The sequence below is a fragment of the Mandrillus leucophaeus genome, unplaced genomic scaffold (assembly GCF_000951045.1).
Source record: "Mandrillus leucophaeus isolate KB7577 unplaced genomic scaffold, Mleu.le_1.0 Scaffold233, whole genome shotgun sequence".
In the NCBI taxonomy this organism is placed as follows: Eukaryota; Metazoa; Chordata; class Mammalia; order Primates; family Cercopithecidae; genus Mandrillus; species Mandrillus leucophaeus.
Window position 1 is genome coordinate 4,176,869 of NW_012102399.1, and position 27,169 is coordinate 4,204,037.

General features: G+C 37.2%; 1 protein-coding gene across 2 annotated transcripts in view; it reads left to right on the forward strand.

Annotated features, from left to right (window-relative positions):
• The window catches only part of STAU2 (staufen double-stranded RNA binding protein 2), a 341,604-nt gene that overhangs the window by 33,610 nt on the left and 280,825 nt on the right, over positions 1–27,169 (forward strand). For both annotated transcript variants that reach the window (XM_011982002.1, XM_011982001.1), the window contains one exon: positions 24,865–25,024. In XM_011982002.1, the coding sequence (XP_011837392.1) occupies positions 24,865–25,024 (160 nt within the window). The remainder of the gene's footprint in view (positions 1–24,864; positions 25,025–27,169) is intronic.

Genomic DNA, 27,169 nt, shown 5'->3' on the forward strand with positions numbered 1-27,169 from the left:
TGTTCATTGAAAACTAAGCTACATTATTTTGTAGCTTGTTCAATGACTTGAACACAGTTTCTGTGTTTATTCACTGGTTCCTACACATACAAATGAACAGGCAAAATGAAGATTCACATTCCAGAGAGTCCAGGACATTTTATGAAAACATAAAAATAGAGTGAATCTAAAAATAGAATATATTTATGTTTTTGTTGGATATGCAAATACTGTTGTTATAAATATGTATTTTACCAGTGTTTCTTATCAAAGTTGTAAGTTACATCTAATCAAGTTCATATCAGTGAAGGTAGAATATTTCCTAGCACATATTAACCTTTAATATAATTTATATCATATTTGAGAATTTTTCAGTGGAAACAAGCTTATGGGTTTATAAGTCAGTGGAAAAAATAATAACAAATACATGCTTTTCACAGAGTACTACAGAAATATGTTTGTTTTTTGTTTTGTTTTGTTTTGAGAGAGGATCTCACTCTGTCACCCAGGCTGGATTGCAGTCTGGAACTTCTGGGCTCAAGCAATCCTTCTATCTCAGCCTTCTGAGTATCAAGGATTATAGGCATGTGCCATGACATATGGCTTATATTTTTATTTTTTTGTAGAGATGAGGTCTCACTGTGTTGTCCAGGCTGTTCTCAAATCCCTGGTCTTAAGTGATTCTCCACCTCTGCCTCCCAAAGTAGCTGGGATTACAGATGTGAGCTACTACGCCCAGCCAAGAAGTTTATTTGTATGAATAAAATCAATTTATCCTAACAGAATATTTTAACTAAGAATATTTTTACTTAGTTTTACAAACTCTTTTTTCGTGACTTTCTATGTCACTGTTTTAATATTTGATGATAGTGTAATTGTTGTAACAAATGTTTAAATCAGAATAATAATGAATTTTTAATCATTGTTAGCAGTGTTTGGTATAATCTCATTCAATCCATACAATTATCCAGTGAGATAAGAACAACTATTATCTCTGTTTTACTCTGTGGAAAAGTGAGATTTAAGTACTTTCTCAAGGTCACACAGATATTAGTAAGTGACAGAGATATCCAAAACAGGCTCTTAACCATCATGTGGCCAATGCTCTTTCAAAGTGGCAGAGTCTGAGATTGTGAATCCATTTTTCTTAATTTTATTTACTTCTAAGTAGGTCTCTGCTATTCCAGCCACCAAATTGACTTGAAACCTATTTCAAAATATCTTCAGTGATAACATCTATAGGTCTTTGAAAATATATGCCTATGTAACGTTATATGCATTTCTAACTTTTTTGCACTGTTGACTTCTCTAAAAAAGATTTATATAGTTTGTTTATGTGTCTCAGATTTTATAGACCAGTTTGTTTTTATAGATGCTCTATCCAAATTTTTATGTAGTTTAAAAGTTACTGCTGTATTACTGAGCTCTCTGTCAAGTAGGAATGCTGTTAAGATTTCTCTTTAAGTAAAGGAACAACTGTTTGTTTTAATCCGTTTTAAAAATAAAACATTACAACTATGACTAATTATTTCCTGATTTATCGACTTTAAACATTTTGATTTTAATTATGAAGCTTCATCAAAGTGGGATCTTGGACACTTCTCACACCAAAACTTCAGTCACCCATTAAAATGTGTTACTGTATTCATGTTAACTTTTATGAAGCAGGAAGTCAGAATTAATGGAATATAAGTTTTATACCTTGTTATTTGTTAACATTTTCCTTTAAAGGATTTAGATTAGGTTTTCATATCAAACAGGGTTTCATTATAAATGAACCATTTAAATCGCTTTTTAATATGTTTAGAACCTATGCTATTAGCAATTTTCATAGTATAAAATTTTCACGCTATGTTCGTATGCTTCTAATATTTTTTACATTGTAGCAGATGAATATTCAGCATTACTGAATTTTGAAAATTACACAGTGGTAGTATAAATACTATTTGTGTTATGCAAAATTGGCTGATTTTTATCAGACTTTAATATTTTCTCATTTTTAACCAATTATTCTGCTTTTGCTCTTTGATATTAAATTGGCTGTGCTGTCTGTTGCACTTGAATTCATGCGATGGTGTGCAAAAGCCAAAACTGATTATAGTCTCAGGTTACCTTTTCTTTTCTTATATCGACTGACTTTCCAAATTGAACAGGATGTTTTATAAAATTTGTGTGATACGCAATGGAATAGGTAAAATGCAGATTTTCTCAAAACTGTCTTGACTTTTTTTTGTACTTTTCCCAAAGGTAATAATAATTACTAGGTTTTTTTTTTTTTTTTAGTTTGGAAACCACTTAAAATGACTTAATTGTATAATCTACTGTCAACTGCCTTGGCCCTACAATTGGTTGCTTAGATCCTCTTTCTGTTTACTTATGTCTTACCAGGTGCTTATGTAGTTTTCATATAAAATAGTTTCTTAATCATAATGATCACAATCAAGCCATTGTACAAATTATTGGGCCTGTTAAGAGTATTAGAAATGTAAAAGAATATTATTTTTAATATTAAACTTTGGCCTGGGAAGTTTGTAGATGAAGTTCCTAAAGCCAGCCATTTTCATTCATTTTAAGTATTCTCATTGTGAGTACAATTGAACTGTATTTATTGTGACTATAGTTTAAATGAGCAGGAAGTAATCCACTTGCATGTTTTATGCTTAGATTTTAAAATATTTTTTGGCTTTTTTTTATGGGAAGTGAAAGAAAAAAGTGAGTGTGTCTATAAATGAGAGAAAGGAAAAATATAGGATAAAATAATGTGGTATTAGAAAAATATTCTGAAGCTATAATAGTACCTTGTATTTGCGATATAGTTTAGAAAACCACATCATACATTTACAACTCTTAATCTCACAACAACTTTGGGACATAAGCGGGTTAGATTTATTTCCCTTATTTTATGGAAAGAAGGCTTAGTGAGTTTAAGTAAAATCATTGAGACCTTTTCGGTTAGAGAGGACTTCCTAAACAAGACATAAAAAGCACAGACCATAAAAGGAAAAGTTGAAAACTATAATACAAAAAAAAAAAAAAAAAAAGGATAGAAGCCTGTAGTTCCAGCTACTTGGGAGGCTGATTAGGGAGAATAGCTTGAGCCCGGGGTTTTAGTCCAGCCTGGGCAACACAGTGAGACTCTGTCTCCGAACAAAAAAAACCCAAACAAACAAAAAATAGTAGTGGAGAAAAATATCCAAAGAACAATAATGGGATACTGTTTGTCAAATATCAAATTATCAGAAATTAAAATACTTGATTATATTCCATGTTTTTGAGCTTGAGGAGAAATTGTAGGGGAAGGTAATTTGGTACAGTCATTTTGAGAGCTATTTGACAGCGTACTCTCTTTAAGAGTGAAGAACTGGAAACAACCCAGTGTCTCAGTAGAGGAGTGGATAAGAAAACTGGTGCAATATTGTAATAGAAATTCTATGGTAATTAAAATTAATGTGCTAGATCTATATAAGTAAAAGTCTTGAGAACACAATGAAGAGTGAAGAAAGTAAACTGTGAGAATGTTTATTATTATACTATAATACCATTTATGTGAGTATAGAACCACATACATCAATAATCTGTAAAAGATATAAGGAACTTAACAGGAATGGAGTATCATCTTTTTGGTAATAAGAGTTAAACATGGAACATGGTTAATAAGCACTGGGTGTTAGCTACATGGGCACTTGTTAAATTATTCTTTTTACAACTTTGAAAATTTATTTTAAAAAACAGAAAGGGAAGTTAATTTACTTAGAGTTACAGAAAAATTGTAGTTGGAAGAGCTAGTACTTAAACTTAGGACCTGATTCCCAAGTCTAGAGCTTTTTCTAACATGCTACCTCATAATGAGAAGGAAAAAAATTGAGATGAAAGGATCAAGAAGGTAGACAAAATTTAGTTTCATAGTAATAAGAACCAGGAAACATGTGTTTCTAGTAAATTTTTTGAGGGGAAAGTTTATAAGATAAATAAAAAATTATAAATTTACTTTAAAATCTTTAAGCATGCTGTTTTATACATAGAACAACTTAGGTATTTAGGAAAAATTTTACCTTAATTTATCGTTTAAAATGTGATACCTATTTTTGTTGCATGTAATGGAAGACATTAGGTAATCTGAATTTTTAAAATACAACATTCATGAAAATAATTTAAATATACAGTCTGCCTTCAATCTAACAAAGTCAAAACTAGTTTTTCTTCCATTTTGTAAAGTCATTCTTCACAAAAACTTTATAGCCTTTTTATTTACAGCTTCTCTCCAAGATAAAATGGCAAACCCAAAAGAGAAAACTGCAATGTGTCTGGTAAATGAGTTAGCCCGTTTCAATAGAGTCCAACCCCAGTATAAACTTCTGAATGAAAGAGGGCCTGCTCATTCAAAGGTAAGGTTATGAAGAGAGGTGGTGAGACATACTTATCAAACTAACAGATTTATCATCTCAGATTTTAATTGTGCTTTATTTTGGGGAGTGGGGGTTTGGCGAATGGCTTAAAGGCTTTTAGTTCTACATTAATAATATTTCAAAGTATGTAACTAAACTATTTTGTAGTTCACTATGGTTTACAAAGCTCTTTTAGATGTGGTACTTCATATAAATCTTAATAAAACCACATGAGATATGGATTTTTGATTTCTATTTTGTAAATTAAACTCAGGCACAGGAAAGTTAAGTGACTTGCTTAATAGTTCACAAGTGCCAGTGCCAGTACTTGAATGTATTTTCTTTGGCTCTCAAGTATGGTGTGCTTTCCATTAAATCACAGCTGCTAAAGTAGAAATGGAGACAGTAAATATACCAACAGTTACCTAGTGAGATATCTTTTCCAATGTGATATTTAGTTCTAACGTTAATCATTTATAAAAGTGGTATATACCACTGTTGTTATTATCTTTGCATTCACTTATATTGTTTTGTTAAATGGAAAGCAGTTTTTATTTATAGCTGTATACATTTATGTTTGCATATATACATGTTACAAATCTACAACTAATGTATTTATGTTTGAGCTCTTCAGTTGCTTAAAATATCTTAGTTGTGCATAATTTCCTGTAGCACATTTAAATCTTGGCTATTGGAGATTATCATAATGATCATAAAATTTGTGTATAATGTGGCAGCATTTGTTCTCTAGGGGTTGATAAACTTCTTAAAGCAACTGGCTATTGGGTTATTTGCATCCTAGCATCTCCTACAAACTAAGGAAAATAAGAGGAAACTACAGTTTATCAATTTTGTTTTCTATTAGTGGTTTTTATGAAGGATTTAGGGGCAACAATTTAATTTGTTCGTGTCTTTTATTCTTGCTTTAGCAGAAAAGATAGTTGTAGCCTTCGTCTACCTTTCCAGGTATATGTCCTAACTCTCTTTCTGGCTCATTCTGCCCTTAATCATGTTGAACTGTTTGCATTTCTCAGAATGCTTCATGTTCTTTTCAAATCTCTCTGCCTTTGCCTAAGTTGTATTGTCTTTCTGCCTTGAAGGTCCTTTTGCCCTTATTAATTGTTGAGCTCTCAGCTCCATGTTACATCTTCCACACGTTTGTGAAACCTCTGATCCCTCTACTAGGCCTCCAGCAGGACCTGTAGTTCTCTGTGGTAGCTGTTACTGTGTTGTAGTACAGTAATATATGTTGGTTATTAGTTTTGTGCTAGACTGAGCTTATTTATGGGTGTGTATTTTACTCTTCTACATTTCTTGGTGCCTGTAGTATATACTCTTTGCTCCTCATTGCTAGTTCCAGGTGTTCTTCCTTGAGACAATCTCCCAGTTTTGAGTTTCGTGTTAGCAGACATGCCTCATCATGCCTACATTGCCTCATGATAGTCACATCTGGGTGATTACATCACATTTCTTATGGCTCACTTTCATTCTCTTCAGCATTTCCCATTTTAATTTTTGGTGATTTCAACACCTAAACAGATGATTGTTCCAATATGTTGACCTTTCAGTTCCTTTAACGTCTCCAGTGATCTTGTTCTCTACTCTTCTTCAGCCACTCATGCCTATAATCACATTCTTGACTTTATCATTACCAATAACTGCATAATGTTAATTTCAGTCTTTCATCTTTCTGTAACACTTGCCTCCTAACTTTCTAGTTCATTCCCTGTGGTAATTTGACTTCCACAGTCCTTTCATACTGCAGATCCATTGATTCTGCCACCTTTTTACTCTTCCTCACTTTCCCCAATCCTCACATAGCTCTTTAACCTGCTTAAATGTTATGTGCCTTTTATGTAGGTACCCTCAGCTGACTTGCCCAGCTCCTCCATTGTGTCCTGGATCCCAACCCATTTCACCTCTTCAAGGCCATTTCTCCAGTTTTGCTTCTTCTGCCGCCTTCTCCCAAGAGTGAAGAGCTAGACTACTCTTAACAGTTAGTGACACCATCCCTATCCTCTATATGTGATAAAGGAAGGCCAGGCTACCTGGGAAGTTTCTGGAGGACTCTTAGGAGGATTTGGATTTCCTTAAGATTCTTTAGGAATCCATTGTAATTTTTGGAAGGGTTTATGAATTGGCCTTGTATCTATCTCTTTGTCTCACTGCTGGGGTTTTAAAGGCTAAACAGGTTTGTTGTGATGAAAGTAGACAACAGTGGGTCTCTTCTTATTTCTCGATAGTCCCAGGATTCCCTTGATTTTAAGGAGATTTGGAGACCCCTTTTGCCAACCTATGCCTGTTGCTGCAGGTGCTTTGGTGATAGACCACCCCCCTTAGCCTGTAGCTTGCTTATTTTGTAAAAGAGTACTAGAATAATTGGCATGTTCTTGAGTGAAACATGATATTTATGAGTTTACATAATAATATAGTTAATATTAATCCTAATTGGCTAAGTCTGGATCCTTTTTGTGAAAAGCAAAATCATTTTCATTCATGCATGTCTATCAGTGGCCTTTAGGTGAGACATAAAATGTATTTTAATGAAATTAATGATGATCTCTGGTAAGAAAAATTTAAACCTAGTTTTAACTTATTAATTTTCTTGGGGCTGGGTGTGGTGACTCATGCCTGTAATCCCAGAAATTTGGGAGGGCGAGGCAGGAGGATCACTTGAGGTCGGAGTTTGAGAGCAGCATGGCCAACATGGCAAAACACCGTCTTTACTAAAAATACAAAAATTAGCCAGGGTGTGGTGGCACGTGCCTATAATCCACCTACTTGGGAGGCTGAGGCAGGAGAATCGCTTGAACCTGGCAAGTGGAGGTTGCAGTGAGCCAAGATCATACCACTGCACTACAGTTTGGGCTACAGAGTGAGACTCAGTCTCAAAAAAAAATTTTTTTTTTTTGTCGGTACATTAATTATATGGCAGTTCACACACACACTACACGTATGCTGACATATAGATAAGTGGTTCTCATCTTTGGCTGTTAATTGGAATCATTTTGGGAGCTTTAAAAAATACTTATGCCTGAGTCTCATCCCCTTAATTTAATCAGTCTTGGGTGAAGCCCACACATCAGGAATTTTTTAAAGCTCTGAAGTGACTCAAAAGTACAGCCAGAGTTGGGAAACGCAGGACAGAGGTTAATGTCTTCAGTGTGGTATGGAATTATCTTCTCATATATCATGCTGACAGGTAGTGACCTATCTTACGTTTATATGCTTTCCTCTTTCCCCCATTGAGTATCACAGATTCTGAACAACTTTTAATATGTGACTATTAAAAAAATAATTTTGATCTTTGCCTTGCCTTCTTTTATTTTTCTGCTCAGTTTTTAATTGAACTCTGAAACAAGTTAGTATACCTTATAATAATGGGAGTTATTGTAATATTGCTTTGTTTCCTAGGTACCTGTATACAGTTATTTTTTCTACAGATTATTGTTTTGGTTTGCTCAAATCTCGAAAGAAGGCTGTTTTAATTAGAATATGAGGAAGAGAGCCATGAATAACATAAAATGGTATTTTCTTCTTTTCCATTATTTTCCTATTCTGATAATTTGTTGGTAGGCATGGCTAAGTTTCAAGTAAATTGCACTAGTGCTGATACTTTGAGATGGTTTACTTTGGAAAGGCTATCACTGAGGGAGGCAGTGTCATTCACTGGCCCTTAAACCAAATAGTCTTAAAAAAAAAAAATCTTTGTTAGAGTTGCCCAGCTTGATCTTTGCCCTTCATTGCCCAGCTTGTGTGACCTTGAACAACTAAAGTCTCAGTTTTCTTATCTGTAAATGGAGTAGTATAATACTTCATAAAGTGGTATAATGGAGTGACGATTTGTAAGTTCTTCAGCATTGTGTTGATGATGGAGGTACTCAAATAATTATATTATTGCTTATTAGTCATATATAGGACTAAAACAACCACTTAGTAAAAGGTCTGTTGAGTATTTACTATGTGACAGGCACTGTTCCTGCACTGAAAATAAATAAGGTGCATATCATGCTGTTAGGAGCTTTGTCTCATAACATTCATTATGAAACCCACCAACATCTTAAGATCTTACTTTTGCCTGTAATCCCAGCACTTTGGGAGGCCAAGGTGGGCAGATTATGAGGTCAGGAGATCAAGATGATCCTGGTCAAAATGGTGAAGCCCTGTCTCTACTAAAACTATAAAAAATTAGCTGGCCATGGTGGCGTGCACCTTTAGTCCCAGCTACTCGGGAGACCGAGGCAGGAGAATTGCTTGAATGTGGGAGGCGGAGGTTGCCGTGAGCCGAGATTGCACCACTGCACTCCAGCCTGGAGACAGAGGGATACTCTGTTTCAAAAAAACAAAAAAACAAAACAAAAAAAACAAAAACAAAAAAACTTAATTTTAGTTTATTATGAAAAATTTGAAATAGACACCAATGTTAAACTTCAACATTATCAATATTTTGCCAAGATAAATTTATTTACCACCCCCTACCCACTTTTTTCAACTGAAGTTCTTAAAAGAATTATGTCTGTTCACTCATAAGTGCTTTGGTATGCATCTGTAACTGATAAGGACCTTTAAAAAAATTGCCCACTGCACCGTCATTATGAGTAGATTAATAAGCCCAAATATTATGTAATACATGGTCTGTATCCATCTTTATTAGACTTAAAAATGTCTTTTTACATTTGCTTTATTCAAATAGGGTCCAAACAAGGATTGTGTATTACATTTGGTAGCTATATCTCTTTGGTCTCTTTTATTTATTAATACTAACACTCCCTTTATCCCCATCCCTTCTTTTCCTATGACATTGATTTGTTGCAGAAATAGAGTAATTTGTCCTATAAAATGTTCTACATCCTGAATTTGGCTGATTGTATGTAGGGGTTGTTATATGAGGGGATTTCATCAATTGGTTGAGTATCGAGCTAGAACAGAGATTTTGAGCTGTAGGATATGCCTCTTGAATACATAGTTTTCAGACACGATGAAATCATCATTTTCTTTCTATGTACATTTGCAATGGGCGTATAGAGAGTAAGGATAGTGGAAGGGAAATGTAGTAGAGTCATGAGAGAGAATATACTAAAAAGATGGGAGAACATTTTTTGAAGCAATGCAAACTGATTTCTTTCATAATTTAACCCATGCCAAAAGTATTGTTTCTGCTTTATATCTATGTGGAAAAAAAAGAACAAACATTTCCAGTGTCCCACAGAATTTTTTCGTTCCTTGTTGTAATCATCTCTCTTTGTACCTGGGACCCCACACAGCTACTAATCTGCTTTCTGTGACTGTAGATTAGTTTGCAGTTTCTAAAACTATATAAATGTAATCATATAGTGGTATGTACTCCTACCAGACTGTTTTCACTTAGCGTAGTTATTTCGAGTTTGCTCATGCTTTTTGTGTGTCAGTATTTCTTCCTTTTTATTATTGAGTAGTAGTCCATTATGTGGATATAGCACACTTCGTTTTTTGGATATTCATCTGTTGATGCATATTTTGATTGTTTTTAGCTTTTTGCTATTATAATAAAGCTAATTTGAACATCTGTATAGAAGTCTTCACGTAGACATTGTGTTAGTCCATTCTTGTGTTGCTATAAATACCTGAGACTGGCTAATTTATAGGAAAAGAGATTTAGTTAGCTCATGGTTCTGCAGGCTCTACAGGAAGCATAGCAGCATCTGCTTTTGTGGGGGGGCCTCAGGATACTTCCAATCATGGTGGAAATAAAAGGCATGTCATATGGTAAAAGCAGGAGCAATGTGGGGATTGGGTGGGGTGGGGGTCCCACACACTTTTATATGACCAGATCTCATGAGAACTCACTATTGTGAGGACAGTAGCAAGGGATGGCGCTAAACCATTCATGAGAAATCCACCCCCATGATCCAGTCCCCAGACCCCACCTCCAACATTGGGGATTACAATCCAACATGAAATTTGGTGGGGACACAGACCCAAATCATATCAGACATATATTACCTTTTCTCTTTCTCTATTTTATTTTCTCTGTTTCTTTGGTAATAAGAGTGCCAGGAACATGTTGCAGATGCATGTTTAACTTTTTAAGACATTGCCAGATTTTTTTTTGCAAAAGTAGTTGTACCATTTTACATTCTCCTCAGCGGTGTATGAGCGTTCTAGTTTTTCTGCCCCCTTGCCTACAGGTTATATAGTCAGCCTTTCTAATTTTAGCCATTCTAATAGGTGTGTGGTGGTATCTCATTGTGGTTTCAGTTTGCACTTCCGTAGTGACTGATAATGTTGGCCATCTTTTTGTGTGTTTGTCATCAGTGTATACCTTTAGTGAAGTGTCTGTGCAGATCTTTGCCCATTATTTTTTATTGGGTTGTTTGTTTTATTGTTCAGTTTTGGGAGTTCTTTATTCTGTTTGGTGCATATGTTTATAGTTGTTTTATCTTCTTGATGAATTGACCCTTTTATCAATAATAATGTTCTTTGTCTCTTTTTTAATTAAAAAATTATTTTTAATTTTTGTGGATACATAGTAGGTATATATATTTATGAGGTGTATATATTTATGTGGTACATGAGATATTTTGTATTTGGTACGTTGCATGTACCAAAATTTCTATGTGAAAAAAAAGAACAAACATTTCCATTGTCTCACAAAATTTTCTCATTCTTTGTTGTAATCATCTCTCTTTGTACCTGAGACCCCAGGCAGCTACTAATCTTTTTTTCACATACATATTTCAGATAGATTAGACATGCAATGCATAACAATCACATAATGGAAATTGGGTATCCAAAGCCTCAAGCATTTATCCTTTGTGTTACAAACAATCTAATTATACTCTTTTAGTTATTTTAAAGTGTAAAATTAAATTATTATTGACTATAGTCCCCCTGTGTGCTGCTGTCAAATACTAGGTCTTATCCATTCTTTCTATTTTTTTTTGGTACCCATTAACCATCATCCCATCCCTTCATCCTCCCTGCTACTTTTCCCAGTCTCTAGTAACCATCCTTCTATTCTCTCTCTCTGTGAATTCAATTGTTTTGATTTTTAGAGCTCACAAATAAGTGAGAACATGCAATGTTTGTCTTTCTGTGCTTGGCTTATTTCACTTAACATAGTGACCTCCAGTTCTATTCATGTTACTGCAAATGACAGGATCTCATTCTTTTTTATGGCTGAATAGTACTCCATTGTGTATAAATACCACTCTTTATCCATTCATCTGTTGATGGACATTTAGGTTGATTCCAAATCTTAGCTATTGTAAGCACTCCTAACAAACATGGGAGTGCAGATATCTCTTCAATATATGATTCCTTTTCTTTTGGGAATATACCCAGCAGTGGGATTGCTGGATTGTATGGTAGTTCTATTTTCAGTTTTTTGAGGAACCTCCAAACTGTTCTCTATAGTGGTTGTACTAATTTACATTCCTACTAACAACGTATGAGGGTGCCCTTTTCTCCACATCCTTGCCAGCATTTATTATTGCTTGACTTTTGGATAAAAGCCATTTTAACTTGAGCAAGATGGTATCTCAGTGTAGTTTTGTTTTGTAGTTCTCTGATGATCAGTGATGTTGAGCACTTTTTTGTATACCTGTTTGCTGTTTAAATTGGATTATTAGATTTTTTTTTCCTGTAGAGTTATTTTAGCTTCTTATATATTCTGATTATTAATACCTTGTCAGATGGATAGTTTGCACATATTTCTCTCCCATTCTGTGGGTTGTTTCTTCACTTTGTTGACTGTTTCCTTTGCTGTGCAGAAGGCTTTTAACTTGATGTAATCCCATTTGTCCATTTTTGCCTGTGATTGTGGGGTATTACTCAGGAAATGTTTGCTCACTCCAGTGTCCCGAAGATTTTCCCCAATGTTTTCTTGTAATAGTTTCATAGTTTGCGGTCTTAGATTTAAGTCTTTAATCCATTTTGATTTGATTTTTTTGTATATGGCAATAGATAGGGGTCTAATTTCATTTTTCTGCATATGGATATCCAGTTTTCCCAGTACTATTTATTGAAGAGACTGTTTTTTCCTCAGTGTATGTTCTTGACACCATTGTCGAAAATGAGTCCATTGTAGGTGTGTGGATTTGTTTCTGGATTCTCTATTCTGTTTCATTGGTCTGTGTGTTTGTTTTTATGCCAGTACCATTTTGTTTTGGTTTCTATAGCTCTGTAGTGTAATTTGAAGTCAGGTAATGTGGTCCCTCCAGTTATATTCTTTTTGCTCAGGATAGCTTGGCTATTCTGGGTCTTTTGTGATTCTATATAAATTTTAGGATTGTGTTTTCTATTTTTCTGAAGAGTGTCATTGATATTTTGATAGAGATTGCGTTGAGTCTGTAGGTTACTTTGATTCTTCCAATCTGTTTTTTTGTGTCCTCTTCAGTTTCTTTCATCAGTGTTTTATAATTTTTATTGTAGAGATTGTGCACTTCCTTGATTGAGTTAATTCCTAGGTATTAAATTTTATTTAAGGCTATTATAAATGGGATTACTTTTTTGATTTCTTTTTCAGATTGTTCACTGTTGGCATATAGAAATGCTACTGATTTAGTATGTTTATTTTGTATCTTGCAACTTTACTAAATTTGTTTATCTTTCTAATAGTTTTTGTGGGGAAAAGAAAGAGAGATCAGCCCGTTACTGTGTCTATATAGAAAGAAGTAGACATAAGAGACTCCATTTTGTTCTGTATTTGAGATGCTGTTAATCTGTGACCCTACCCCCAACCTTGTCCTTGCAAGAGACATGTGCTGCAGTGACTCAAGGTTTAATGGATTTTGGGCTGTGCAGGATGTGTCTTTGTTAAACAAGTGCCTGAAGGCAGCTTGCTGGTTAAAAGTCATCACTATTCTCTTAATTTCAACTACCCAGGGACACATATACGGCCAAAGGTCACAGGGACCTCTGCCTAGGAAAGCTAGGTATTGTCCAAGGTTTCTCCCCATGTGATAGGCTGAAGTAATGCTAAAAGGTTTATGGAGATGTTTGCATATGCATCTCAAGGCACAGCATTTTCCTTTAAACTTATTCATGTCACAGAGGTTTTTGTTCATATGTCTTACTGCCATTTCCTCCCTACAATGATCCTATTGTCCTGCCACTCCCTTATCTTTAAGATGGTAAAGATAATTATCAATAAATACTAAAGGAACTCAGAGACCGGTGCCGGCGTGGGTCCTCTGTAAGCTGAGCGCCGGTCCCCTGGGCCCCCGCTTTTCTTTCTCTATACTTTGTCTCTGTGTCTCATTTCTTTTCTCAAGTCTCTCGTTCTACCTAACGAGAAACACCCACAGGTGTGGAGGGGCAGGCCACCCCTTCAGTTTTTTGTTGGAGTCTTTAGGTTTTTTTAAAATATAAGATCATATCATCTGCAAACAATGATAATTTGACTTCTTCTTTTCCAATTTGGATGCCCTTTCTTTCTTTCTCTTGTCTGATTGCTCTAGCTAGTACTTTCAGTATTATTTTGAATAACAGTGGTGAAAGTGGGCATCTTTGTTGTGTTACAGACCTAAGAAGAAAGGCTCATTATGATACTAGTCATGGATCTGTCATATATGGCTTTTATTATGTTCAGGCATGTTCCTTTTATACCCAGTTATTTGAGAGTTTTCATCACGAAGTGATGTTGAACTTTTATCAGATGCTTTTTGGGCATCAATTGAAATGTATGGTTTTTGTCCTTCATTTTGTTGATATAATTTGTCACATTGATTGGTTTGTGTGTGTTGAACCATCCTTGCATCCCTGTGATAAATCCCACTTGGTAGTGATGAATGATCTTTTAAATGTATTGTTGGATTAGGTTTGCTAGTATTTTGTTGAGAGTTTTGGCATCAATATTCATCAGAGATACTGGTCTGTAGGTTTTTTTTTTTCTTTTTTTTTGATGTGTGTTTGGTTTTTGGTATCAGGGTAATACTGGCCTCATAGAATGAGTTTGGAAGCATTCTCTCCTCCTCTGTTTTTCAGAATAGTTTGAGTAGGATTGGTATTAGTTCCACTTTAAATATTTGGTAGAATTCAGCAGTGAAGCTATTGGGTCCCGGCCTTTTCTTTACTGGGAAAGTTTTCATTACTGCTTTGATCTCCTCACTTGTTACTGGTCTGCTCAGGTTTTGGATTTCTTCCTAGTTCAATCTTTGTAGGGTGTATATGTCTAGGAATTTGTCTGTTTCTTCAAGATTTTTCAATTTTTTGGCATATAGTTGCTCATAGTAGTTGCTAATGATCCTTTGAATTTCTATTGTATCAGTTGTAATGTCTCCTTTTTCATCTACGGTTTTATTTACTTGGGCCTTTCTTTTTTTTTTAGTCTGGCTAAAGCTTTGTCAATTATGTTTATCTTCTAAAACACCAACTTTTTTTATTGATCTTGTATAATTTTTTCATTTCAAATTCATTTATTTCTGCTCTGATCTTTATTATTTCTTTTCTTTTACTAATTTTGAGCTTAGTTTGCTGTTATTTTTCTAGTTTTAACTTTAAGGTGCATTGTTAGATTGTTTGTTTGAAATTTTTCCAGTTTTTTGATGTAGGTGCATATAGCTATAAGCTTCCCTCTGAATACTGCCTTTGCTGTATCCTGTAGGCTTTGGTTTATCATTTGTTTCAAGAAATTTTTCAATTCCCTTCTTAATTTCTTCACTGAAGTGGTCATTCAGGAGCATATTGTTTAATTCTTATGTGTTTGTGTAGTTTCCAAAATTCCTCTTGTTACTGATTTGTAGTTTTATTCCATTGTGGTCAGTGAAGATGCTTGATATTAATTCAGGTTTTCTTTCTTTCTCTCTCTCTTTCTCTCTCTCTCTTTCTCTCTTTCTCTCTTTCTCTCTTTCTTTCCCTTCCTTCCTTCCTTCCTTCCTTCCTTCCTTCCTTCTTTCTTTCTTTCCTTCTCTCTCTCTCTATTTCTTTCTTTCTTTCTCTTTCCTTTCTTTCCTTTCGTTTTCCTTTCTTCCTTTCTTTCCTTCCTTTCTTTCTTTCCTTTCTTTCTTTTCTGTGTTTTAAGACTTGTTTTGTGACCTAACATGGTTTATCCTTGAGAATGATCCATGTGTTGAGGAGAAAAATGTGTATTCTGCAGCCTTTGGATGAAATGTGTAAATATCTATTAGATCCATTTTGTCTATAGTGCAGAATAACTCTGATGTTTCTTCGTTGATTTTCTTTCTGGGAGATCTGTGCAGTGCTGAAAGTGGGGTGTTGATGTCTCCAGCTGTTGTATTGGGGTCTATCTTTCTCTTTTGCTGTAATAATATTTGCTTTATGTATCTGAGTGCTCCAATGTTGGTTGTGTATATATTTACAATTGTTATATCCTCTTGCTGAATTGACGCCTTTATCATTATATAATGACCTTTTTTTGTCTCTCCTTAGAGTTTTTGTCTTGAAATCTGTACTCCTTTTTCTGATACAAGTATAGCTATGTCTGCTCTTTTTTGTTTCCATTGCCATGGAATATGTTTTTCCATCCCTCTCTTTTCCATCTGTGTGTGTCTTCATAGGTGGGGTGTGTTTCTTGTAGGCAACAGATCATTGGATCTTGTTTGTGCCTCCATTCAGCTACTCTGTGTCTTTTGACTGATGAGTTTAGTTCATTTACATTCAGTGTTATTATTGCTAAGTAGGAACTTTCTCCTGCCATTTTGTTACTTGTTTTCCGCTGGTTTTTGGTCTTTTCTTCCTTCTTTCCTTTCTTCCTGTGTTCCTTTTAGTGAAAGGATTTTCTGTGGTGGTATGCTTTAATTTATTGCTTTTTTTTTGGATGTGTATCTGTTGTATGTTTTTTGATTCAAGGTTACCATGAGACTTACAGATGCTATCTTTTAAAAATTAAATTTTTTTATTTTTTAAAAATTTTATTATTATTTTTTTTGAGACAGAGTATTGCTCTGTCTCCCAGGCTGGAGTGTAGTGGCGTGATCTTGGCTCACCGCAGTCTCTGCCTCCCAGATTCAAGTGATTCTCATGCCTCAGCCTCCCGAGTAACTGGGGTTACATGTGTGCTCCACCACGCCTGGCTAATTTTTCTATTTTTAGTAGAGATGGGGTTTCGCTGTGATGGCAAGTCTGGTCTCAAACTCCTGGCCTCAAGCAATCCACCTGCCTCGGCCTCCCAAAGTACTGGGATTACAGGTGTGAGCCACTGCGCCGGTGCAAATACTATCTTATAACCCATTATTTTAAACTGATGACAGCTTAACACAATTGCATAAACAAACTTGCAAAAAGAAAGTTAATAAAAACTCTACACTTTAACTTTGTCCCTGCTGCCTGCTTTTTAACTTTTTGTTGTTTCTCTTTGTCTTATTTCACTATTTCTTGAAAAGTTGTTGTAGCTGTTATTTTTGATTGATTCATTATTTCATCTTTCTACTTCAGTTAAGAGTACTTTATACACCACAGATACAGTGTTATACTCTTCTGTATTTTTCTGTATGCTTACCATTACCAGTGAGTTTTGTACCTTCAGATGATTTCTTCTTTCATTAATACCCTTTTCTTTCAGATTGAAGAACTCCCTTTAGCATTTCTTGTAGAACAAGTCTGGTGTTGATGAAATCCCTCAGATTTTGTTTGTCTGGGAAAGTCTTTATCTCGCCTTTGTACTTAAAGGATATTTTCACCAGATATACTATTCTAGGTGAAAGTTTTTTTCCTTCAGCACTTAAAATATGTCTTGCCACACTCTCCTAACCTTTAAGGTTTCCACTGAAAAGTCTGCTGCCAATTAGCTGGGTATGGTGGTGCACACCTGTAATTCCAGCTACTCGGGAGGCTGAGGCAGGATAATTGCCTGAACCCGGGAGGTGGAGATTGTAGCGAGCCAAGATCCCAAGATCGTGTCACTGCACTCCAGCCTGGGTGACAGAGCGAGACTCTGTTTCAAAACAAAACAAAACAAACAAAAAAACAAAAGTCTGCTGCCAATTGTATTGGAGCTCCATTGTATGTTATTTTTTTCTTTTTTCTGGTTGTTTTTAGGATCCTTTCTTTATCTTTGACCTTTGGGAATTTGATTCTGAAATGCTTTGAGGTAGTCTTCATTGGGTTAAATCTGCTTGGTGTTCTATAACCTTGTATTTGAATGTTGTTATCATTCTGGTTTGGGAAATTGTCTGTTATTATCCCTTTGAATAAAATTTCTACTGTTACTTCTTTTTCTACCTTTTCTTTAAGGCCAGTAAATCTTAGATTTGCCCATTTAAGGCTATTTTCTAGATGTTTTTGGTGTGCTTCATTGCTTTTTATTTTGTTTTCTTTTGTCTTTTCTAACTGTGTAATTTCAAATAGCCTGTCTTCAAGCTCACTAATTCTTTCTTCTTAATCAGTTCTGTTGTTAAGAGACTTTGATGTAGTCCACATCATGTCAGTTGCATTTTTAACTCTGGAATATAAGCTTGATTCTTTTTAATTTTGATCTCTTTGTCAAATTTATCTGATAAGAATTCCGAATTCCCTTTCTGTGTTGTCTTGAATTTCTTTGAGGTTCCTCAAAACAGCTATTTTGAATTATCTGCCTGAAACGTCATATATCTCTCTTTTTCCAAGTTTGATCCCTTGTGCTTTATATTAGTTCATTTGGTTAGGTCATATTTTCCTGAATGGTGTTGACGGTTGTAGATATTGGTTGGTGTCTGGGCTTTAAGCAGTTGGGTATTTACTGTAGTCTTCAGAGTCTGAGCTTGTTTATGCCTGTCCTTGGGAAGGCTTTTCAGGAATTTGAACGGTCGTGGGCCCCAATCCCAACAATGCTGTGGCTTTTGGAGACTTGTTAGAGGTATAGCCTTGGCAGCCTTGGATAAGATCTGGAAGAATTCTCAGGATTACCAGGCAGAGATTGTTGTTCTTTTTCCTTACTTTCTCCCAAACAAATTGGAGTGCTAAGTCACTTGGGATTGGGGGTGTGGTGATGCAGGCACCTCTTTGGTCATCATCCCTGGGATTGCTGTGGGTCAGACCTGAAGCCAGCACAGCACTGGCCTTGCCCAAGGCCCTTCCCTTCAGGGTGGCGGGTTTTTCCCCAGGCTCCAGGTGTGTCCAGAGATGCTGTCTGAGAGCCAGGGATTGGAATCAAAAACCTTAGCAATTTACCTGATGTTTTCTTCTATTTTGGCTAAGCTGGCACTCAATCCATAATACAAAGGTTCTCCCACTCTTCCCTCCCCTTTCCACAGGCACAGGAACCTCTCCTTGTGGCTACCAACACCACCACTGGTCCACGGGCTCACCCTTCAGGGCAGTGGGCTCCCTGAAGTAGATCCGGAAATGCTGTCCAGCGTAGGTGTGGACTCGGGGACCCCAAGAGCCTGCTTTTTGCTCTTCCCCACTGTGACTGAGCTGGTACCTAGGGCACAAGACAATATTCCCTTTACTTTTTCCCCTGCTTTTCTTAAACAGGAGTCTTTCACCATAGCCACCATAGCTGGGAATGTGCTGGGTCACCCCTGAAACCAGCACATGTCAGAGCCCAGAGCACATGTCAGAGCCCACTGCATACTCCCTGGGTATCAGTGGTGATTATTCAGGACCCATTGGTTCTTTGGTCAGCAGGTAATGAATCCTGCCAGGATTGAGTTCTTACATTCAAGGCAGTGGGTTCCTTTCTGGCCCATGGTGTGTCTACAGATGTTGTCTTGGAGCTAGGGCCTGGAATGGGGGCCTCACGGCTCTGCCTGGTGCCTTATCCTATGGTGGCTTAGCTGATATCCAAAATATAAAACAAAGTTCTCTTTTTTCTTCACTTTCCTCTCCTTAAGCAGAAGGAAGTAGACACTTTCGTTGCTACAAGTTGCACTGCCTGGGGTTAGGGGAGGGATGGCATAAGCACTCCCTTAGCCATTCCAGCTGGTGTCTGCCTAGGTTGTGTGCCGTCCTAGTTCACTGTAAGTCCAGCCTCACACTAGAAGTTGCCTAGAAGTATAGTCCTAGACTGCCTTTCAAATTTATCTAGGACCCTGGAGCACTTCAGCCTGTGGTGGCAAGTCTTGCCAAGAAATTCAAGTTCCAACTGCTATGATGGGCAATTCCCCTCCGGTTCGTGCTGGTCCAGATCCTCCCTCCCTATGCAGGTGCTGGCTGAGCCCAGCACGTCTTCATTGTCTGCTGTGCCAGGGCAGCACTGAGTTTAATGTACTGTTTTCCAATACTGTGCTCTCCTTTCTCAGAGTGTACAGATTTTCTCTCCACACCACATGGCTGCTGCTGGGAGTGTGGCAGAGGGTTGGTGTTGGCAATTCAGGACTCTCCTACCCTCCTCAATGCCTCTTTTGGCAATATGAAGTTAAAGCCAGGTACTGTTATTGTCCACCTGATTTTTGTTTCTTGTAATGGTGCTTTTCTGTGTCCATAGTTGTTAAAATTTGGTGTTCCAGTGGGAGTGATGATTGGTATAGGCTTCTATTCCACCATCTTGCTCCACCCTCCTCTGTAATTTTACTCTACCTTCCTCTGTAATTTTACTCTACCCTGCTCTGTAATTTTACCCGGTGAACATACTTTGTGTGTGGTCTGAATTCTTTGTATTTATTGAGACTTATTTTATGGCCCAGAAAATGGTCCGTCTTGGTAAACGCTCTGTGAACAATAGAGAACAAGTGTATATTCTACTTTTCTTGGTTGGAGTATTCTAACAGTGTTGATCAGATTGTGTTGGCTGATGGTGTTGTTCAACTGTACTATATTCTTGGTTTTTTTTTTTTTTTTTTGCTTGTATCAGTTTTTGATAAGGAGTATTAAATCTGATTTTGACAATTTTCTAGTTTAAGTTTTGTCAGTTTTTGCTTCATTTATTTAAGCTGTGTTATTAGGTGCCTAAATGTTTAGGATAACAGGGTCTTCTTAATTGCTTTCTTTATTCATATGAAATGACCTTTGTTACCACTGGTAACAGTCTTTACTCTGGAATCCACTTAGTCTGATATATATAGCCATTCTAATTTCTCCTTGATTTATGTGAGTATATGTTTTTTGTCCTATTACTTTAAAACTGTATGTGCTTTTATATTGGAAGTACAGTTTTTTTTAGGTAGCATGTAGTTTGATTTTGCATTTTATCTAGTTTGACAATCTCTGACTTTCAAATGGGGGCATTTACACCGTTTTGTCCTAATTTTCACAACTAACCATGTGTTCTTGTTGGCCCCATTTCATTAAAGAGGTAAGAAACTGAAAGTTAGAAAGAATAATTGACTGCCCAGTGTTGTACATAGTAAATGGTCAAGCTGTGGCTTAAATTCATAAACAGTGTGTCTCCAGCATTCCGTCTTAAAACTACTAAACTTTTACTGTAGTAGGAATCTTAAGAGAGATTTTAGAAAAGCTTAAGATTGTCATGGAAATACTTACATTTTACAGAAAGTTCATGTTGATGGTGGTGAGAATGGTAGTTTCAATGGGAAAGTCTGATATTAAGGGAACTGCTTTAAGATAGTAGAAAGAATTTTTTTTTCTATACTTTCAACACTGCACTTAAATTTTTTTTTTTAATTAAAAAATTTGTTTTTGAGATAAGGTCTTGCTCTGTTGCCCAGGCTAGAGTACAGTTGTGCAGTCATAGCTCACTGCAGCGTTGATCTCCTGGGCACAAGGAATCTCCCTGCTTCAGCCTCCTCAGTAGCTGATACTATAGGTGCACACCACCATGCCTGGAGAATATTTTACATTTTTATTAGGGCCGAGCTCTCTCTGTGTTACCCAGGCTGGTCTCGAACTTCTAAGCTCAAGTGATCCTCCCACCTTGGCCTCCCAAAGTGCTAGGATTCCAGGCATAAGCCACCACACCTGGCTGTAACACTTCATTTCTGACACTAAATATGTGGGGTTTTTTCCCACGCCAGCAAATTCTTGAATTGTCCCCATACACTGACTGGATGGTCCTACTGTTTAACTAAATTCTGACACTAACTGCCCATGGTTAGTGTAGACCCTGCAGGTTAAGGGCTCAGTCCCACAACACTGCTCTCACTTCACATGACAGTCACAAATCTGGGTCTTCTAAACTTGTGACCAACTGGCTGTAAACTGGGGGTTCCCAGCACCCTCTTCTCAGGTTCCATAATTTCTTATAACAGCTCGCAAGACTCAGGGGAATGCATACCTATATTTACTAGTTTTGTTATAAAAGATATTCTGAACTATATGGGTGAACAGCCAGATAGAGAGTACATAGGAGGGCCGGGCGCAGTGGCTCACGCCTGTAATCCCAGCACTTTGGGAGGCTGAGGCAGGTGGATCACAAGGTCAAGAGTTCGAGACCAGTCTGGCCAACATGGTGAAACCCCATCTGTACTAAAAACACAAAAATTAGCCGGGCGTGGTGGCGTGTGCCTGTGATTCCAGCTACTTGGGGGGCTGAGGCAGGAGAATTGCTTGAACTTGGGTGGTGGAGGTTGCAGCGAGCCGAGATTGTGCCATTGCACTCTAGCCTGGGCAACAGAGCAAGAGTCTATCTCTGGGGAAAAAAAAAAAGAAAAAGTACATAGGATGAAGTGTGTGAGAAGGGAAATGGAGCTTCCAAGCCCTGTCTGGGTGTGCCACCCTGCAGCACCTCAGTGTGTTCAGCCTGCAAGCTTTTTGAACCCTATCTTTTAGGGATATTTACGGAGGCTCCATCACATAGTCATGATTGATTATTAACTCAGTTTCCAGCCCCTCTTTCCTCCATGGCGGATAGGAATGGGGTGGGGCTAAAAATGAAGTTTCTAACCATGGCTTAGTTTTTCTGGTGACTAGCCCTCAGACTAGCTCTCTATCCAGGGGCCTGCCAAGAATTGGCTCATTAGAATACAAATTTCCTGTCACCCGGGAAATTCCAAGGAATTTAAGAGCTCTGTGTTAGAAATTGGGATCAAAGACCAAATATTAGAACAAAAATGCTCCTAGCTCTCCTGTCCCTCGAGAAATTACAAGGTTTTGGGAGCTCTGTGTTAGGAACCAGGGCCACAGACCAAATACCTATTTCTTATATGCCACAGCTGGTATTGCGATAGTTTAGGGGAGAGGTACTGATATTCTCCACTAAGACATTGGTGCATGTATATATCTTAGTATAAAGAAAGGAGGCCAGGTCTGAAAAACATTTAGTTGAATCAATAGTTGTTAATTGGAAGCAGGAGAGAAGGGAAGACCTCTCAAAGGTGTCTGGCTCATGAGATTGGGAAAATGGTGACATCTGGATGATTAGGAGGCAGGAAAGATTAGAGATAGGAGCTAAATGAAGTATATTGAGTCTGAGTATATAGGAGCCTTAGACTAAGGAGGTGACAATAGAAATAACAAGGAAGAGTTATGAGATGTTAAATAAGCCTTAGGAAGGCAAGGATAAAGGAAACTATTGAGGTTTGAACCTGAACTGTTGGGAGATAATGAATGCAACATTTTGGGGTATGAACTGATTTGGACCGGGTAGAGTGGAGGAGGCAATGTTTTGTTTGACCTTTACCTCTTGAGTTTGTGGAAATACCAAGTAGACAATTAGATTTATGTGATTGTTGTTTGGGAGAGGTCAGATCTGGAGACATGCAGAGTAAATTTAATATGCTTTCCTGATGCAATCAGGAATCTGAAGGTCATTTATTTGGGTATTTCTGTTTTCAAGCATATGAGCTATATGTAAGATTATATATATTATATATATCATGTGAAACCTTCAAACTTTCTTATTTTTGGCAAAGTTCTTTGTTAAATACCGAAATTTGAAGGAAAACAAAGAGCTAGTCATTGAAAAATCATTGCGAAACCAGACAGATATTAAAGATACATTTTAGGTATATATTTTAAACTGAATTAGAATAAAAGAAAAATTAATCACTTTAAACAGGTATGTTTATGTTGTGAATTTCAAATGACAAATCCCAATTCTCTATTTTGAGTAATTAAAAATCTACAGAAAAAATGGAAAGAGGGGTGTAATAGACACTCATGTATGTTTTAGATTCACTGATTGTTAATTTATTTGCCACATTTGCTACATTACTTTATTTCTGGCTCCCTCTATATTGACATACACTTTTTCCTTGAACAATTTGAAAGTAAATTTCAGCTACCATGACACTTCACTTTTAAATACTTACATGTCTATCTTGTAAGACTAAAGGTGTTCTTCTTCATAACCACAATACTATTAATCACACAAGAAATTTAATCCTGGCTAAACCTATTACTTAATATATAGTTCATAGTCACATTTCCCCAGTTGTCCTCTAAATGTCCTTTATAGCTTTTTTTCCCCTTCCCATTTCAGATATAATCAAGGATCATGAGTTGTATTTATCATGTCTTTTCATGTCTCTTTAATGTCCTCCCTGCCTTTTTTTTTTTTTTTTTTTTCTAAACCTTTTATGACATTGACATTTTTGGAGCCTAGGCCATTTGTTTTATAGAACATCCTGTAATCTAGATCTCTCTGATTGTTTCCCTATGATTAGATTCAGATTAAACATTTTTGGCCAAGATTACTACATGGTTGTTGATGTGTACTTCTCATTGGATCGTATCAGGGGGTACATGATGTCAATTTGCATGATTATTGGTGATGCTGACTTAGTGAAGGTATCTGATCTCCTTTCTGCAATAATACATATTTTTTGTAATTAATAAGTAATTTTAAGTTAATCCCTAGTATTCCTAGAAAGTAATAAGCAGTCTGGAGTGAAACCAATTATGTGCATATCATGTAACTTGATTCTAAATTTTAAAGGTGAAGAATAGGTTTGGGGGCTCATATGGAAATAGAGTGAGAATGGAATGTAGGACATGTGAGAGGAAGGATGTGTGTGAGATGAGGATGCACAGGTAGAGCCTTTGTGCCATGCTAAAACAGGAACAGTTGAAGGGTTTTAACCTGCTGTTGATTGGGGTGATGAAATTGGATTTGTGTTTTAGAAAGATAGTTTTAGCAGCAGGAAGGATATTATGTCCAGCCTAAAGATGATGAAAGGCTGGATCCAGTTGGCAGAGAGAGGAAGATTTGAGAAATATTTATGATGTTAAAATGGACAGAATTTAGTGATTGGCTCAATGTTTGTTGTGGAGATTCAGAGTTTTTTTTGTAGTATAATATTTAATAGAATTGCCTGACTCATTGCCTAGATTGTGCTAAATGTAACATTCAAGGAATTAGATTTTATAAATTATAGACACATGGTCTTTTGGCTTCTCTTATAGTTTTCTCTTATTCTTTGTACTTATTCTACTTTTTTGAGGACCATTTGAAGGACATTAACATTGTGATTCCATTTAGAGGAAAGATTGCTTCTCGATTTATTCTACCCAAAATGTACACCTAGGTCTGCTACTAAGCTTTTGGATAGGATAGAACAGAATTTGGTACTCTCTTAAAATTTCTTCGCTAGGTAGAGTAAGATTTTGTTGCATATGATCTGTATGTAAGGTCACCTCTAGCTCTAAAATTCTGATTCTATGATGTTTATTTTTCTCTCAGACAGCCCATTTTATTTCTTGGAAAATTCTTAATGTTTTCTTTGTCCATTTATGTTTTTCTAAGATGTTCTCAGTGCAGCTGAGTCTTGGTGAGCAGACATGGGAATCCGAAGGCAGCAGTATAAAGAAGGCTCAACAGGCTGTTGCCAATAAAGCTTTGACTGAATCTACGCTTCCCAAACCGGTTCAGAAGCCACCCAAAAGTAATGTTAACAATAACCCAGGTATGGCAGTGACTCCTTCTGTTATGTTGTGTGCTATGTGTTCTGCTCGTTGTATGTTTCATTTATAGCAGGCCAGTAACAGAGTGAGCAAGTATTAATAGTACACATATGCCCATGCTTATACACACACATAGGCGGTAGCATAAAAATAACTGAAGGAGGCTTGGTGTGTTGACTTATGCCTGTAATCCCAGCACTTTGGGAGGCTGAAGTGGGTGGATCACGTGAGGTCACGAGTTTGAGACCAGCCTGGCCAACATGGTGAAACCCTGTCTCTACTAAAAATCTCAGGTGGTCTGCCCACCTTGGCCTCCCAATGTGCTGGGATTACAGGTGTGAGTCACCGAGCTTGGCTCTTGATATTCAGTTTAGAACATTTATATGACATTTATTAAGAAACCCACAAATTTGGCTGGGAGCAGTGGCTCACGCCTGTAATCCTAGCACTTTGGGAGGCCGAGGTGGGCGGATTACAAGGTGAGGATTCCGTGACCAGCCTGGCTAGCATGGTGAAAATTAGCCAGGCATGGTGGCGTGCACCTGTAGTCCCTGTTACTCAGGAGACTGAGGCAGGAGAATTGCTTGAACCTGGCAGGCGGGGGTTGGAGTGAGCCGAGATCACGCCACTAGACTCCACCCTGGGTGACAGAGCACGACTCTGTCTCAAAAAAAAAGAAACCCCACCACAAATTCCCCAAGCCACCTGCATGTAAAATACTGCTAAGTAAATGACTGTTCTCATTTTAAGCTCCTAAGAATAATTTTCAAGAGTTGTTCTCATTGTATACAATACCAACAACATTATATATCGTTATTTTTTTTTTAAATTATTTCAATAGTTTTTGAGGAACAGGTGGTGTTTGGTTACATTGATAAATTCTTCAGTGATGATTTCAGAGATTTTGTTGCACCCATCACCCATGCAGTGTATGCTGTACTCAATGCATAGTCTTTTACTCCTCATCCCTCTCCCAACCTTCCCCCAGAGTCCCCAAAGTCCATTGTATCTTTTTTTTTTTTTGAGATGGAGTCTCGCTCTGTCACCAGGCTGGAGCGTAGTGGTGAGATCTCGGCTCACTGCAGCCTCTGCCTCCTGGATTCAAGCAATTCTTCTGCTTCAGCCTCCCAAGTAGCTGGGACTAAAGGCATGTGCTACCATGCCTGGCTAATTTTTTGTATTTTTAGTAGAGACAGAGTTTCACTGTGTTAGCCAGGATGGTCTTGATCTCCTGACCTCATGATCCACCCACCCCGGCCTCCCAAAGTGCTGGGATTACACGCGTGAGCCACTACGCCCGGCCTAATTTTTTTCGTATTTTTAGTAGAGACGGAGTTTCACCGTGTTAGCCAGGATGGTCTCGATCTTCTGACCCTGTGATCCACCCACTTCGGCCTCCCAAAATATTGGGATTACAGGTGTGAGCCACCATGCCTGATCCATTGTATCATTCTCAGTGCCTTTGTGTCCTTATAACTTACCTTCCATTTATAAGTGAGAACATACTACATTTGGTTTTCCATTCCTGAGTTACTTTACTTAGAATAATGGTCTCCAACTCCATCCAGGTGGCTGCAAATGCCATTATTTCATTCCTTTTTATGGCTGAGTAGTATTCTGTGGTGTACATGTACACCACATTTTCTTTATCCGTTCATTGATTGGTGGGCATTTGGGCTGGTTTTATGTTTTTGCAATTGTGAATTGTGCTGCTATAAACATGTATATACAAGTGTCTTTTTCATATAATGACTTCTTTTTCTTGGGTGGATGCCCAGTAGTGGGATTGCTGGATCAAATGGTAGTTCTATTTTTAGTTCTTTAAAGATAATCTCCATACTGTTTTCCATAGTGGTTGTACTAGTTGACATTCCCACCAGCAGTATAAAAGTGTTTCTTTTCGGCCGGGCATGGTGGCTCACGCCTGTAATCCCAGCACTTTGGGAGGCCGAGGTGGTGGATCACGAGGTCAGGCGATCGAGACCATCCTGCCTAACACGGTGAAACCCCGTCTCTACTAAAAATACAAAAATAATTAGCCGGGCATGGTGGTGGGTGCCTGTAGTCCCAGCTACTTGGGAGGCTGAGGCAGGAGAATGGTGTGAACCCGGGAGGTGGAGCTTGCAGTGAGCTGAGATTGCGCCACT